Source organism: Schistocerca nitens, chromosome 2 (assembly GCF_023898315.1).
Source record: "Schistocerca nitens isolate TAMUIC-IGC-003100 chromosome 2, iqSchNite1.1, whole genome shotgun sequence".
NCBI classification, from domain to species: Eukaryota; Metazoa; Arthropoda; class Insecta; order Orthoptera; family Acrididae; genus Schistocerca; species Schistocerca nitens.
In genome coordinates this window covers 317,803,318-317,818,542 of record NC_064615.1, presented here as the reverse complement: position 1 = coordinate 317,818,542, position 15,225 = coordinate 317,803,318, and the positions used below count along the sequence as shown (strand labels likewise).

General features: G+C 39.7%; 1 protein-coding gene across 2 annotated transcripts in view; it reads right to left on the bottom strand.

Moving 5' to 3' along the window:
• Nucleotides 1–15,225, bottom strand: part of LOC126236094 (tuberin) — a 315,500-nt gene that overhangs the window by 243,558 nt on the left and 56,717 nt on the right. For both annotated transcript variants that reach the window (XM_049945162.1, XM_049945163.1), the window contains exons 5-6: nt 14,872–15,046; nt 9,203–9,403 (exon numbers count right to left, since the gene is read on the bottom strand). In XM_049945162.1, coding sequence (XP_049801119.1) covers nt 9,203–9,403; nt 14,872–15,046 — 376 coding nt within the window. The remainder of the gene's footprint in view (nt 1–9,202; nt 9,404–14,871; nt 15,047–15,225) is intronic.

Below are 15,225 nucleotides of genomic sequence, written 5' to 3'. Positions count from 1 at the left end.
AGACAAAGAACCCATTCAAATATCCATACGACATACTCTAACATTAAAGGCAAGAAATCTTGAAGATCATACTTAGCTTGTAAAGCCAGAACGAGGGGGCATTTCAAGAGGACATAAACTACTTTCCGCAAGGTTTCGTAACTATGTGGGGGTAGCTAATTACATAAGATAAAAGTATATGTTAATCTATATTGCCCGATGTGGAGTTGACATAGACTTATAGGTTCCTTCAGGGAGGAGTAGAACATGGAGAGCCATGCAGCAACAGTTTCCGTAATAGTGCAGAGTTCATTAGAGGGGGGCAGAAGCCTACCACTTGATCCATTCCCAAGTGAGGAGTGGTCTTATTTGCACCTGCAAATCTGCATCTTGGATTATCAAATCAAATGTTACGTTATTAATCACTTCTCTAGCAAACAGTCGGCAAGGTTGAAAGGGTCCTGTAGCCGCCTTTCATTAGTCTGGTAGCCCATTTTCACTACCATTTCTCTTTCTTTCCCTTGTTTCTCTTTTCTCTTTACTCTCATAGTGGTGTGATTGAATGAATGTGGTTGTGTGTCAATTTGCTAGACGGTGGCGTAGTCTGCTGCAGAAAGTCTGCGATAGTCGTACAGATTCAGCAGCAGTTGTACAGAATAGCCAACTCTCGTAGTGGTCAAGTAGGCAAAGAGGTTTTCACTACTTGTGAGAAATCCACCTGCGTTAGGTTGGTGGCGGAAATGGCATCTTTGGGTTTTCCGGTCCACGCGGAGCGTGGAAGAGGCTGGAGAAGCGGGAGGCAGTCTGCCGCCGGTACGGGAAGCTTCCACAGCTGTGCTCCAGTCGAAGAAGGTGAGTTAGACTGACCGCGTGGCGCGCTGTTACTTGGCGAGGGGAGAGCTGTTAGCTTTTGGTCTCGCTTTTCAAATCTGGAAGATTGCTTTGCCTTGTCGCAGCAAGGAATGCAAATCTTTGGCAGATTTTTCTTTTAGCAAATTTCTGTAGCAGGCTTGGATCCGCCGGAAGAGCGCCACACAAAGGTGTCGATAAGAAGTGAGCACTCGCTTCTGCATGAATGTCTGTTTGCCTTCAGCTGTGCCTGCGTAAGCTTTCACCTTTCTAAATATTTAAAGCTTTGCCTTCTCGTAAATTTTCCTTGCTTTATGTGTCTTTCATCCGTGGGGAGCCAACCACGTGGTAGAACATTATAGTTGTTGGGCTACCGGCATCACTAACTGTCCAATCGCATGTTTGTTTTAGATAATGTTAACATGATTGTGTGATGTGATGATGTTGGAATTTGGCACTATACCTAGAAATTGTGTCTCCACAAACCACGTGTTATCAGGAATCGTGTACATGCCTCACATCCTTATCTTAGGAATAAATGATTTTATCTACAATTTTCTCTAGTGTTCCGAGATTACGTTTTTGCACCTAAGCCACTCACCTCGTAGCTTTCCCGTTAGCACATCCAATGCGTTTCCTTATGCACAGGTCCAGTGATTAGTCTCCCCTTGTATTTTATAACAAATGCTTTAGATTAAGTCTTATTTTCAGGTGTGTTGCTGGGAGCTGATCTTCTGCACAGTGTTCTTGCATGTGCTATTTTATTTTAAATGTTTGATTGTCGTGAACAGAGCACGGGGAACACTATTAATTACATCGTATCCCCTATGAGCGACATCACAATGTATGCATTTTTGTGAGTTTTTGGTCTGTGATCAAATTAATGTATTTTCCGACTCGACCAAATCTTTGATTAGTTGTATGGTTAGAGTCGGTGGCGACCCTACTCTTCTCACGTTAATTTCATAAGCAATAAGTATTTCCATTCCCAATAATAAGGAATAACCCCTAGTAACAGGTTAGTTACAAGGTCATTCCCTGGGATACCCTGAGTTGGGACTAAAGGGAAGGCAACTGAGCAGGCAGTATTAGTAAGGTCACAGAGAAGGTCCAGAATAGCAGATATAACAAGGTGACAAGAGTTACAATAATCAACAGGCTGGAGCCTGCTCATTGAATTGTTACAAACTAACACACAGTCAAGAGAAGCCTGTTTAATAACATGTAAGGTTCTGTTAATGGCTGTCAGGTCTGCCATAAAAACCCTACATATTCCTGGCAACAAATAATGTTCCTGACTGGTGCAAGATGTAAAGCATATCCTGTCTTATCCACAGATTTAAAGGAGTCAGTGTAAATGGTGGTTGCACCTTGATAGTCCTGAAGAACAAGACATGCTGAAAGGTGGTGGGAGCAACTCAAACTTTAGGCCCTTGAAATACATAGGTCCTAATTCATGGTCTGGGGACTAAGCTCAAGAAAACATAGGGATCATATTCTAGCGAGGTTAGGCGGGGGTCCCGCCAGAGAGCCCTTACGAGCATTTCAACTGGTAATCCTACATTTCAACTGGTAATCCTACTCAAGGCTTGGTGTCATGGGGTCAATGCACCTTGTATGCAAAAAGATTTGACAAGTTAGTTGATTAATGGACTGTTGGATGGTAACTATATAATGGAGCAAAAATTGATACCATCGGAACTGAAGAGGTATAAACCCTGCTTCAATAAGGACACTGTTTGTGACACTAGTCTGGAAGGCCCAAGTCCTCAGTCTTACTCCCCAGTAATGGACTGAGCTATGAACCTGCCAACCAACTGGGACAAGTCCAGAGCCTGGTAAATATGGAGGAGAGTACCATGACCCACATTCGAAGAGACAGGGGAGAGGGGGAGGGGGAGGCAAGAAAGCACAGAGTATTAAACATTTGCATGCAGCTAGTCTTTAGTTGACAAATACGGAATAATCATGTCCCAAAAATTGGGACTGTGTCACTGGGTACCCAAGTAAAGTTCTGGATCAGGATGGACAGTGAATGATGACAGAAATGGACAACTCATTTTCACAGGAGAGAAATGGAAGCTATGGCAAAAAATCCAAGCAGAGGTCCTTTGGACAGCTCCTTGGAGCTGGTGTTCAGCCTAAGTTACAGATTGGGAGCTACACCAAATGCAAATGCATAAGGGTGACCACTGGTCCGACAGAAAACACTATCCCATTCATTGTGGTGAGGAAGAGTGCACTCAGCACACATCCCTGTAGGATGTTGTTCTCTTGGACCTGTGGTAAGCTGAGATATGTATTTGAAACAACCCTTGTGATAAAAACTAGTGAATCAAAATCAGTAAGGAACCTCAAGCATAAGTAAAATGTGATGGCACTAAGCAGTGTACTATGCCTTACGTAGTTCAAAAAAGACTACAATGAGAGGTCGGTGTATGGAAAAAGCATGCCTATCTGCTGTTTCCAACCTAATGAGATTGTCAGTCAGTCATCAGTCATTCTGACTGGAACACAGGAGGATAAAAGCTCCCAGATTCAAGAAATCAGCACAATCATGGGACTATCACCTTTCCAAATAGTTTGCAGAACACACTGTTAGGGCTAATCTGTCAGTACCTGCTGCTCAACACTGGGTTTTTGTCTGGTTTAAGGACTAGAATGACAATACTATTTCACCACTATGAAGGCAAAATACCTTCTAGTCAAACACAACAGCCTGAGCAAATGCAGTCTGAGTAACACTTAGATGTTGGAACATCTCATTAAAAAACAAATCAATGTCTGGAGCCATATTACATGATGATTGAGGATCCTGAAGTTGCTTCCAGTCATTGACAGGTTTGTTATATAATTCGGATTGAGGGGGTACAGGATAGCAGACTGTCTTCAACTTGTCTGCTGCAGTGAGGTGAAAAAAGTCATGGGGTAGTGCAATGCACATATACAGATGGAGATAATATCGCACACACAAGGTGTTAAAGGATAGTGCAATGGTGGAGTTGTCATTAGTACTCAGTTGACTGATGTGAAAAGGGTTTTTGAGGTGATTATGGATGCAAGACAGGAATTAACAGACTTTGAACACAAAATGGACATGGAGCTACACACATGGGACATTCCATTTTCGAAACCATTAGTAAATTCAATATTATGAGATCAACAGTGTCAAGACTGTGCTGAGAACATCAATTTTCAGGCAATACCTCTCACCACAAACATCGCAGTGGCCAACAGCCTTCGCTTAACAACCAAGAGCAGTAGGGTTTGTGTAGAGTTGTCAGTGTTAACAGAAATGAAACACTGGATGAAATAACTGCAGAAATCAGGGACATACAACAAACATATCTGTTAAGACTGTGAGGTGAAATTTGACATCAAGGGGCTACAGCAGCAGATGGCTGATGCCAGTGCCTTTGCTAATGGCATATCATTACCTGCAGTGCCTCTCTTGGGATAATGAGCATATTGGTTGGAACCTAGATGACTGGAAAGCTGTGCCCTGGTCATATGAGTCCTGATTTCACATGCTTATAGCTGATTGTAGGGTTCGAGTATGGCACAGACTACACAAAGCCATGGACCCCAGTTGTCAGCAAGGTGCTGTGCAAGTTGGTGGTGGTTCCATAATTGTGTGGGCTGTGTTAAAAAAAATGGGTTCCATAATGGTGTGGGCTGTTTTTACATGAAATGGTCTGATCTTCTGGTCCAAATGAACCAATCATTAATAGGAAAAGGTTCTGTTCGGCTAATTGGAGATCATTTGCATCCTTTCATGGACTTGAAGTTCCCAAACAACAATGTCATGTCACCTAGCCACAATTGTTCACAATTAGTCTGAAGAACATTCTGGACAATTCAAGTGAATGATTCAGCTATCCAGATCACCCGACATGAATCCCACTGAAAATTTACAGGACATAACTGAGAGGTCTATTGGTGCACAACATCCTGAACCAGCAACACTTTCACGATTAAGGACAGCTATAGTAGCAGCAAGGCTCAATATTTCAGCAGGGGACTTCTAATGTCTTGTTGAGTCTCTGTCGTCAAGCTACAGCGCTACACTGGGTAAAAAGAGGTCCAACATGATATTAGGTGGTATTCCATGACTTGTCAACTCAGAGTGTATGTTCGAGAAGTAGCTCGACAAGAAAACATTGATGCTGCTGCACACTGGTCACAAGGTGTTTACTAAGAACAGATATATCACTAGATATACATACCACCACAGAGGAAGACACATAGGACAGTTACCTCGGCAGCCCCTCAGACTACAGAACTTGGTCTACAGCTGGAATTAAGAGGCGTACATTCCCCAGGAGGAAATGATGCATTCCTTCTTACTGTGGTTATTGGATAGCATGCCTTTGCATCAGCTAATTAAAAGTGATAAGGGTGGGCTGTGAAGGAAGTCACTCGAGATGTTGCAGGAAGCTTCAGTGTCCCTGAAGAGCTGTTGCAATGACTTTGGTTAACAATGGCATCGGCCGACTGGATTGGACTACCAGAAAGAGGGACAGCAGTTCCAGCAGCACGAGTGATAACACAGAAAGAGGTTTCCCACAACCTCATCAACACACTCTGACAGAAAGGGACTGAAGGTGATGGCAAAGATATACAACTGCCAGTTGGAACTTTGAAAAGCCCAATGTGGTAAGCTGTCAACTGGATGGTGATAAAAACGCGATAGCATCACCGGAAAGTGGTCACTGTCATAAAGATCACTGAGTAATAACCATTATAGTGAAGTCACCAGACTGGGGGAGAGATGATAAGGTCAACAGCTAGAACAGTGCAGTGTCTGGCACGAAAGAAGGTAGAGGTGCACCATCATTGAGCAGACACAGATCAAGATTGCAAAGAAACTGAGCAATCAGAAGGCCCCTACCAGATGAAGTGGTTTTAACCCACAGGAGATAATGCACATTGAAATACCCAAATAAGACAAAAAGAGTAGGGAGGAGGAGAGAGTTGCTGGATTAAAATGGTCATCTTAACATAAATGCCCTGCCTGGAGGCAAATAAATGTAACAAGTGGAGACTGATTGGGTTGTTTGCACTCACACTGCTATTGCTTCCAATGTGGTATGGAGGGAAGCACATCACTGACGAAGTAAGTGCAGGACAGGCACTCTGACAACTTATTATCGATCTGTTTTATGTTTTATAAGTTTGTTTTTAAAAACCATACGCCAATGTATTTTAGATGTTTCCTTCCCCCTTCGTCCGCTATGTGTTTTACGTACATTTTAAATTTGAATTACTTCATGATTCACAAATGCACAAGAGTTATTTAGTTTTAATATCTCGCAAAACCAGTAACATTAAGTCTTCAGGTGGCACATGTCACATAGAGGGCGTTCCAAGCCCTGTCACACCGAGGTCTGCTGAACAGGTGCATGTAAACAGCGGCCTCAGTTCTCAGTTTATGTGATCGCTCTAAGCTTGTTGACACCAGTGCCTACCAATTTAAATTATATATTACAGGTATGTTCCTACCAACTGTTATGTTCATATGCAGATGTAGTTGTGATTTTCTGTTTTATACTCTCTGATCGTTATGTGAAAATTTTTAACTTCTAGCACTGAGGATGGTCACTAAGTGACCAAAAATCGATTTTGCGGTTAATAAAACAAAACAAAAAATACGACCAATGCTGTCTCTCCTTCTAAGTATATCCATTATCTGGTCGTGGTTCACAGGACACTCCATGGAATCGCCAATCAATAATATTATTATTAGGGATATTATTATATTTTGTGTGTGTGAACTTTTGCAGAATGTATCAATCACATAAATTCGAAAACCTTTACTTATAGTCATAGCTCCTGATCCTGCTGAGTAAATAGGAAGTTGGAACATTTTAATTCAGTGGGCACAAATAGTAATGTGGACTTGCAGACTAGAAATTATGGCCAGTATGCTCTCCATTGCTTTCTGTCTGACCGGAAAAAAATTGTTTTCAGGTTCCTGTAAATGGTGAAGGTAGGTGTAAAGCACACACATGCAATTTAAGTATCTTTTCATAGTGACAAAACTAAGTAGTGACCATTTAATTATAAAACACTGTCTCACACTACAACCATCTGCAGTGTTAGGTCCCAAGGAAAATTAATTCCCATACTATGTTTAGATTCTTATGGGGTATTATAGTAACAGGTTCATCAACAAGTTGTTTACAAGAGAGTCCACCAAGGTTGGGTAGGATTTACCATCTTAAGATGGAATCACTTCATAATTTGCTAAGGGAAGAAAGTTCGCCATATAATTTCCAATATTCTCCAGCACCCTCTAGTTTTTACAAAAAAAGGACCCTCCTTCTGTTTGGATATAAACCAAGTACTAAGAGGAGTAAGTGTCTGCAAAAATTTCTTGCTTTTGGCTTCCTCTCATTGTGTGGCCAAGGAGGGAAAGTTCCTAGAGTTGTAACGATCTGTAGTGAATCGCTGTTTGCCTGAAGTGACTGCCAGATCCTCGTGGCCAATGGCTGATAACTTTGCTCATTTCAGGATGCCAAATAACCTCCATGACATCACCTACTCTGAACGAGGACTATCCCCATGTATGCCACCCAGCCAGAGCAAAGGCCAGCTGGTGTGACAGCCAGTGCCTAAAGTCCTGAGGTCCCCAGACAGACAGGCATCTACTGCTTGACATGTGCAGTGAGATGACAACTCAGGCATCAATAGTGTGATCCCTGCATGGTCAGAGGACTACCATCATACAGGCAGCTGATGGCCCCCACACAGACTGGTCATCATGCTGGGTATTGGGTGACATTCCCACACATATGGGAACTAGACATAAGATAACAAAAATATGTCATGTAAAATAAAGGGAACAAAGTGATAAAAGGCCACGAATGATTCAGATTGTCAGCAAGGAATTTGTGCTAGCGAACTGTCTGAGGAAAGATGTAGTTGGAGATTAAGATTACATCACAGGAAAGGAAAAAGTACAGCAACGGCTTGGCATCCTTGCCCACCATGTACATATTAACAAAGATTTGAGAGCCCCTGGAGAGGAGTAAATGACAAGACTTAGTTGCACTGAACAAGAGATCATGGAGATGCAAATAGCAACAGTGAGAATGAATTACTCTTGGTTGATAGAACAAATTCTGAAGACAACAGTCTTACATTACCTATGTCAGCACATGTAACACTACAGACTCATGTTTCAATAAGAGATGTAACTGCTAGTTCACCCAAATTTGATGAACCTGAATGTGACACTGAAGCTCCTAAGAAGATAGCAAATTTCAATAATAAAAGTAACAATGAAGAAAATTATTTTCATGTATTTAATCATGCACTTGATGATTCTCCTTTAGGTCACAGGTGTCAACTAAGGGATGATCTAAGCATTTTGTCATTCGTCATCTAATTTTTGACGGACTCTTTCCTTCTCGTCCCATCCCGTAAGTCTCCTCTGACCTGAAGTTATGGGCAACTTTTCCAAACTATCACCATTTCCTAACTCACCACTCCTTTTTCTTCATCTCTCTTCCTTCCCCTTCAACCCTTCTGCTAGAAGGAGTCACTGGCTCTGAAAGCTTGTAAATTTCCTTAATGTTTATATGTGTAAGCGTGTTCCTGCTGTCGCTTTTCTAACTCTCTCCAGTTAAATCATAAAGGAAAATTACATCACTGATGGCTTTCATACCTCACTTGCAACGAAATGGTATAATATGCACACCAACAGAAAGTGATCGAAAAACATTTTTTTAGTTAAACTCAAATTTGTTTATTTCTTTATTTAGTAGAGCAAAGAAAACATGGAGAGCAGTAGGTATTATGGACGTGTAGCTAAGAAGGAACACTGAACTACTGACATATATTTAAAACATGTAAATTTCAAAATGAGTTACCAAAACTGCATCAGAAATTACTCTAGGAAAAGCCACCTTTAGATCTCTGTGTATTTGTAAAAAGCATTAACTTGCAAAAAAGGCTCAAGTAAGAAATTAATTCTTTTCAGCTACAATTACTTTTGTCTCATTGGGGACAGTTCTTAACAAAGTGATATTGCAGAAAGAACTACAGAAGCATATATAGTACTAGGCACGGCAGGCTGCTCAAGAAAGGCTGGCCCAGGTAGAAGCCCAAAGTAGCCACAATGTTAATTTCAGCATGGAGTGCTCTTTGTCAGTTTTCCCTTCAGCAGTCAATTTCATCTTTATTATTTACTTTTCTGGGGCTAATATAATTGTTAAAGAAAGTTTCAGAAAATTCTGAAAGCTAGGAAACCATCGTTAGTTTGTCAGTCAGCCACTCTTACGTTGTTCTTCGATTAGCTGCAAGAACAACTAGCATTCCTTTTCAGTCAAACATTTATCACTAAAAAAAATGTAGTTAATAACACACAGACCTGCAGGAGGGATGGCAAAACAGCTGTAGGCTCATATTTCAGAGTTAGCACCTTGCTCTTTCCCCACAGGGACATGTAGATGAAAAATATTGCTCCTCGTAGTAAGTAAATGTCTTGCAGTGACTCAGGATCTTGCAGGAGCCGACACATAGTGAAAAGTGCTGAATGACCCAAATGAGTTCCCAGCAAGTTGCGCATTATCTACAACAAGGAGGGCAGAACTCAAAATTATTACAACTTATCTCCATAATTCCAAACAGAACTACAATTATGAACTTAATGCTAGATAACAATGAAAAAATTTATCAAATTGAATAAATATATTATGCAGACATATCTAATGACATTTCCTACTTGTGTAATACTGTTTCAAAAATCTTATTTGTATCACTGTGCTGGAGCCCAGATATTATAATTATTAATAACATGCTTCACAGAGACTATATCTAACAATGTTCATTACAAATAAAATTTTTATATAAAAATATCCTTACTAAGAATACATTATACTACTACAGAGACATAAAACTCCGTCCCCTAAAGAAATGGATCATCATCAATAAGCAACACCAAGTGATTGAACATAGCTATAAAAAATTCAAGTTCTCAAAAGAAGTCTGACTCCAGTTCTGACCTTTCTGTCCTGATTTATGCTTCTCTGGTTTCCCAAAATCATCCAATGAAGAGGGGACTGAGGTTCCTCAGTGTGACAAAGGCAGCCGGTTGCTCAACAGTTCCACGATTATTCATCTGTACACATCTCCGCAGCAATCACTCTGTCCTGTCACCTATTATCCGTAGCGCACCACAACTGCCTCGTTGCCAGTTTTGAATAGTGCCATTTTTCCATGTACGGTATACTTTAACCATGGCAGCACACAAACAATTTACACACTTAACTGTTTCAGAAATGCTTCCACTCTTGGTTTGAAAGCCTACGATAATGCCGTTTCAGACGTTGCATAAATCACTCCATTTCTGCATTACGACAACAACTGAAATGTCTTCTGTGCCCCCTGACACAATTTATATACCCTCCAATGTTTGTGCTGTCATCTGCCACCTGTAAGTGGCCATTGCATGCTGACATCAAACACAGACACATTAATGTGACAGGACCATGTATTTCAGCTGTATACAGTTGACCCACCTACAAAGTGAGCCATTCATTTGGTTCACTCTGAAGACTGAATGGTATTTGGCCAAAATATTATAAGGAGTGGAATTTATGTGGCTGCAAGACTCAAATTTAATGGAGCAGTTATTGCGCCAAGAAAGATGCATAGTGTTTTTGTCCCTGATATATCCATGTTGAAGGCTACTATATTTGAAGCTTCAACTGTATTTGAAGCTTCAGCTATCACATCAGTCTCTCTCTCTCTCTCTCTCTCTCTCTCTCTCTCTCTCTCACACACACACACACACACACACACACACACACACACACACACACACACACACACTGTATGGCAAAGTGGCAACTTCATAATCACATCACAGAGTAGATGTAGATGTAAGTCATTTCTCTAGTGAGGCAAGTACTGCAAAACATATAGTGTTGGCAACTGTCTTTTGAACACAAGCATAGTTTTTAAACTGTTTACTATGTGAAGACTCTAATGTAAACTGCCCCAATGATCCTTCAAGAAGACATTGTGACAAAGCAGGCTGGGATATTTTTACTTCCCCTCTCGTTTTGCAATCTGCCTCCCTAAAAATCATTTTTCATTTTCGACTAATTATCATTAACATGCATGAGTATAATCTGCATTTTCATAAACAGAAAGTTTGGCCCTCAGTTATAAAGAATATCTCTCTCTCTCTCTCTCTCTCTCTCTCTTTCTTTTTACAATCATATTGACCAACTAGAATCACGTTAACAGCTTCAGTCCCTCTTCTTCCATTGGTGTTTCCTATTTTTCCACTATATTCTCATTTTCTTCCCATGAAGTTTCTTCTTTTCTTCTGTCCATGTTGTCCCCGCTTTTTTATTTCTTCTGCTTTGAAAGCCTTCCAAATTTAGTATTTTATTTTTAAAATAGTTTCCTGCTATTTCTGATTCTTTGATGTTGTCTCTTTGTAGATCTTTCCTTACTTCTGTAATCCATGCTATTATCGATTTCTTCTTCCAGAAATATGGTAGTATTTGTTTTGTTAGTCTATTCCGATCCATTCAGTAGAGGTGTCCGAAAAAGGTTACTCTTCATTTGGCCATTACTTCAGATTTTTTCTATCTAAATTGTTGTAGATCTTGTCATTACTTCTTATTTTCCAATCATCTGCAGTTTTTATCGCACCCATTATTTTTCTAATAATCCTTCTTTCCAGTACCCCTAGTCTGTCCATCTTATAGTTCGTCATTAGTTTTATGTATGTAATTGATTTTCCAATTTATTTTGACTATTCCTAGTTAATATCTTCTGGCTATAGTGTAGAACAAGCTATGGAAGACTTATTTCGTAGCAGTAGTGATTCAGAAGGTAGTGAGAGACACAGGTAGACCAAAGTGATGAAATTTGTTTAAATGAATTAGAAGAAAATGATATTCTTGCTGAAAATGATGACAGTGGAGAAGATGAAAGTGCAGTACTGGTAAGCAGGGGTCGGGATATTGCATGGAGTACAAAAGAACCATCAATTTGTAGATTTCCAATCCGCAACATACAACGATTTTCAGCAGGTATTCCTAGTACAGTTAGTGTTAACTCAGCTGTTGACTGTTTCAGGCAGTTTATTACTAATGAATTGCTGGATATAATAGTTCAGTTCACAAATCAACGAGGAAATGAATTGAAAGTGTCTGGAAAATTAGTTGACTGGCGTGATACAGACACATGCGAGCTTCTTTCATTTTTAGGCTTGCTGATTCTGTATGGCGTACAGAAGAGCCGGGGGAAACCTATTGACGAATTTTGGGACTCTGAATATGGCACTCCTCTATTCCGTGCTACTATGTCGAGGAGGCGATATCAGGACATTCTGCGTTCACTTCGTTTTGACGACCGCACCACAAGACTTGAAAGGAAAGAGAGGACTGGAAATAAGACTGAAGCTGTACAGGAAATATTTGATTTGTTTGCCGTGCAATGTCAAACATCATTTATACCTTCCAGCAACATTACTGTTGATGAACATCTTTGCGTATACAGAGGTCGGTGCAGTTTCAAGGTCTACATTCCTTCAAAGCCAGGAAAGTATGGCATCAAGATATGGTGCGCAGTAGACTGTGAACATGGTTATCTGACAAATCTTCAAATGTACACTGGAAGGAGTGGTGATGTGAGAGAAGTGAATCAAGGCAAGAGAGTGGTCTTAGATTTAGTGCGTCATCTGGATGGCAGTGGTAGGAATATTACCACTGACAATTTTTTCACGAGCTGTGACCTTGGCCAAGAATTGTTGAAAATGAAGTTGACACTTGTAGGTACTCTACGTTCTACAAGAAAAGAAGTCCCAAAAGAGTTTTTGCCTTCGAAAACTAGGGAAGAATGCACTACCAGATTTGCACACAGTGGTAAAACCCTAATAGTTTCGTATGTTCCAAAAAGAAATAAGGCTGTGCTACTCCTGTCAACACAACATCAATCATTTGAAGTGCCCAAAGAAAACAACTTGAAACGAAAACCAGAAGTAGTGTTGTATTACAACTCAACAAAATCAGGTGTTGATACGCTAGATCAAATGAGCTCTTACTATTCTGTGAAAAAGGGTACAAAACGTTGGCCATTAGCAGTATTTTATGATCTTGTCTATCTAGCTGCACTCAATGCCTACAGACACTTCTGTGTTGCTGTTGAAAAAACAGAGAGACGTCTTTTTCTAATGAAGTTGGCCAAAGAAATGGCAAAGCCCCAAGTGGAACGTCGTTTGAGTTTACCACAAGCAAGGAACAAGGATATTATTAGCAGTATCAAACGGTGTGGATTTGATGATCTGTTAGACAATGGACATCCAGACGTAATACCCGACAATCAGAAGAGAAAGCGAGGCAGATGCTCCATTTGCCCCCGATCAAAGGACAAAAAATACAGTTCAACATGCAAAAAGTGTAACAAATTTGTTTGCAAGGAACATTCTGAAATATTTACTACTTGCAAAATATGTGCAGATGACTATGGTACGGATTCCGGTTAGAATTATGTTACCTGTTGAGTTGTTCATCACATTTTCTGTAAATTTGAAGCCATTGTGAAACATTTATGAGTGAAACAAATGATGACTTAGAGTAATATTGTAACTTCTGATATGTAATTACTCTGCCATATGTAATTTAATTCTACTATGTACATACCTGTTAAAAAAGCTGTGAAATGTGTCTAAATAATAAATAAAATGTAAACAAACAGTATTAAACGACAGTACATTGTTCTCTGAATGATTAGTACACAGTCATATATTTATTGGGGTCATGTATGACCCCAGATGGAGTACTAGGGAAATTTTAGCAGAGTGAGTCCTAGGGTTAATGAGTTAGGTTTTAATAGTAATTTCTGTAAATTAAATATTGAACACTGTGTAGTTTCAGTGCCTATTATTGTGATGATATATAAAGGCCCAATTTTTGGGCTCAAGACAGTCAGTCCAAAGCCAAGTTTCAGACAAAAAACCTGTGATGGTTAGAACAATGCATTAACTTACCCATGAAATAAGTGTTACACCAATAGGCCATGTGTTAAAGCAATGACAGTGTCTGTTCAATTTATTTGAAAGACTGAAATGTGTGGTTAGGTTTTTACTGCTCGAAGATGTTCAACAGTAAACAATTGCAGCATTATGTTGATGTTTGCCTGCAAACCATTAATGAGGCTTATCAAAAGTTAAACAATAGTGCACTGGCCATATAACTGTGTATTATTGGGGCGGTACATCGACACAGAGGACCATCAATGAAGAAATAAAACAGGTGAATGTCACAACGTCAATAAAAAAGTTAAAGCAATAAAACTAATTTAAAAATTCTAACATGATTAATTTTATATGAAGCTTCAGAGAACTCTGAGCATTTATGAAATGAGTGACACGTCTTGTACACTTTTATTACTGAAAATAGTCAGCTCAAACCTACAATACCATTTGAGTCAATTCTCAGAGCAGAAAATACTGCCATCTGAAACACATTCATAGAGAAACCACAAGCACCTACGTTATGCCTCTATACCCTAACATCAAATGAAAACTGTAGGCGTGTTCCTTGAACTTTTAGTTCTAAATTGTTCTTGTAAGTCATTTTCTGAAATATTTACCATTCCTTCTGAAACACCTTGTATAAATAACCAAATAAGTGCAAATTAAAAACATAAACTACTGAAAATTATTAACATCCAGAATGAGAAATTCACTCTGCAGCAGAGTGTGCACCGATGTGAATCTTCCTAGTGGATTAAAACTGTGTGCCGGGCGAAGACTCAAACTCGGGACCTGAGGTCTTCCGTTAAGAGTCTCAGTCCAGCACATAGTCAATCTGCCATGAAGTTTCATTATTAGCATTGACGTATTAAACAGCCAATACCACCAGACAGAGCAAGAATTGTGGCAACAATGACAAAATGTTTGTACTACACACACTACAGTTTTTACAGAATTAGTGAGTATTTACTTCATCACAAATCATCACTCAAAATGTTACAATTTTAGATTTTTGTTTACAGAGTATCACTAAGTTGCACTACCTTCCAACTAGTAGGGCAGTAGTCTTCCATGTTAACAGTGTGGCACAAAGCACCAATAAAAATTCGGAGAGAGCCTGGAGGAAAGTTACTATAGCAGACAATAGAGTCTAAAAGAGCCAGACACGTAAGAACTTCCTGCTTTGCAAGGCTCCAACAGCAAAGGTAACAAACATTCCTGTCACATACAAACAAACAAAAATTAGTACTTAGTAACATAAATACCATAGATGTGATGACAGCTTGAATGTTCTGAATTATTTTTAATTATCTACTCCTTTATCATTTAGTCATTCAGTGGAAGGAAAATTAAAATATAAAAGGAGTGGATAATGTCTGTCTACAGAGCAGACATAG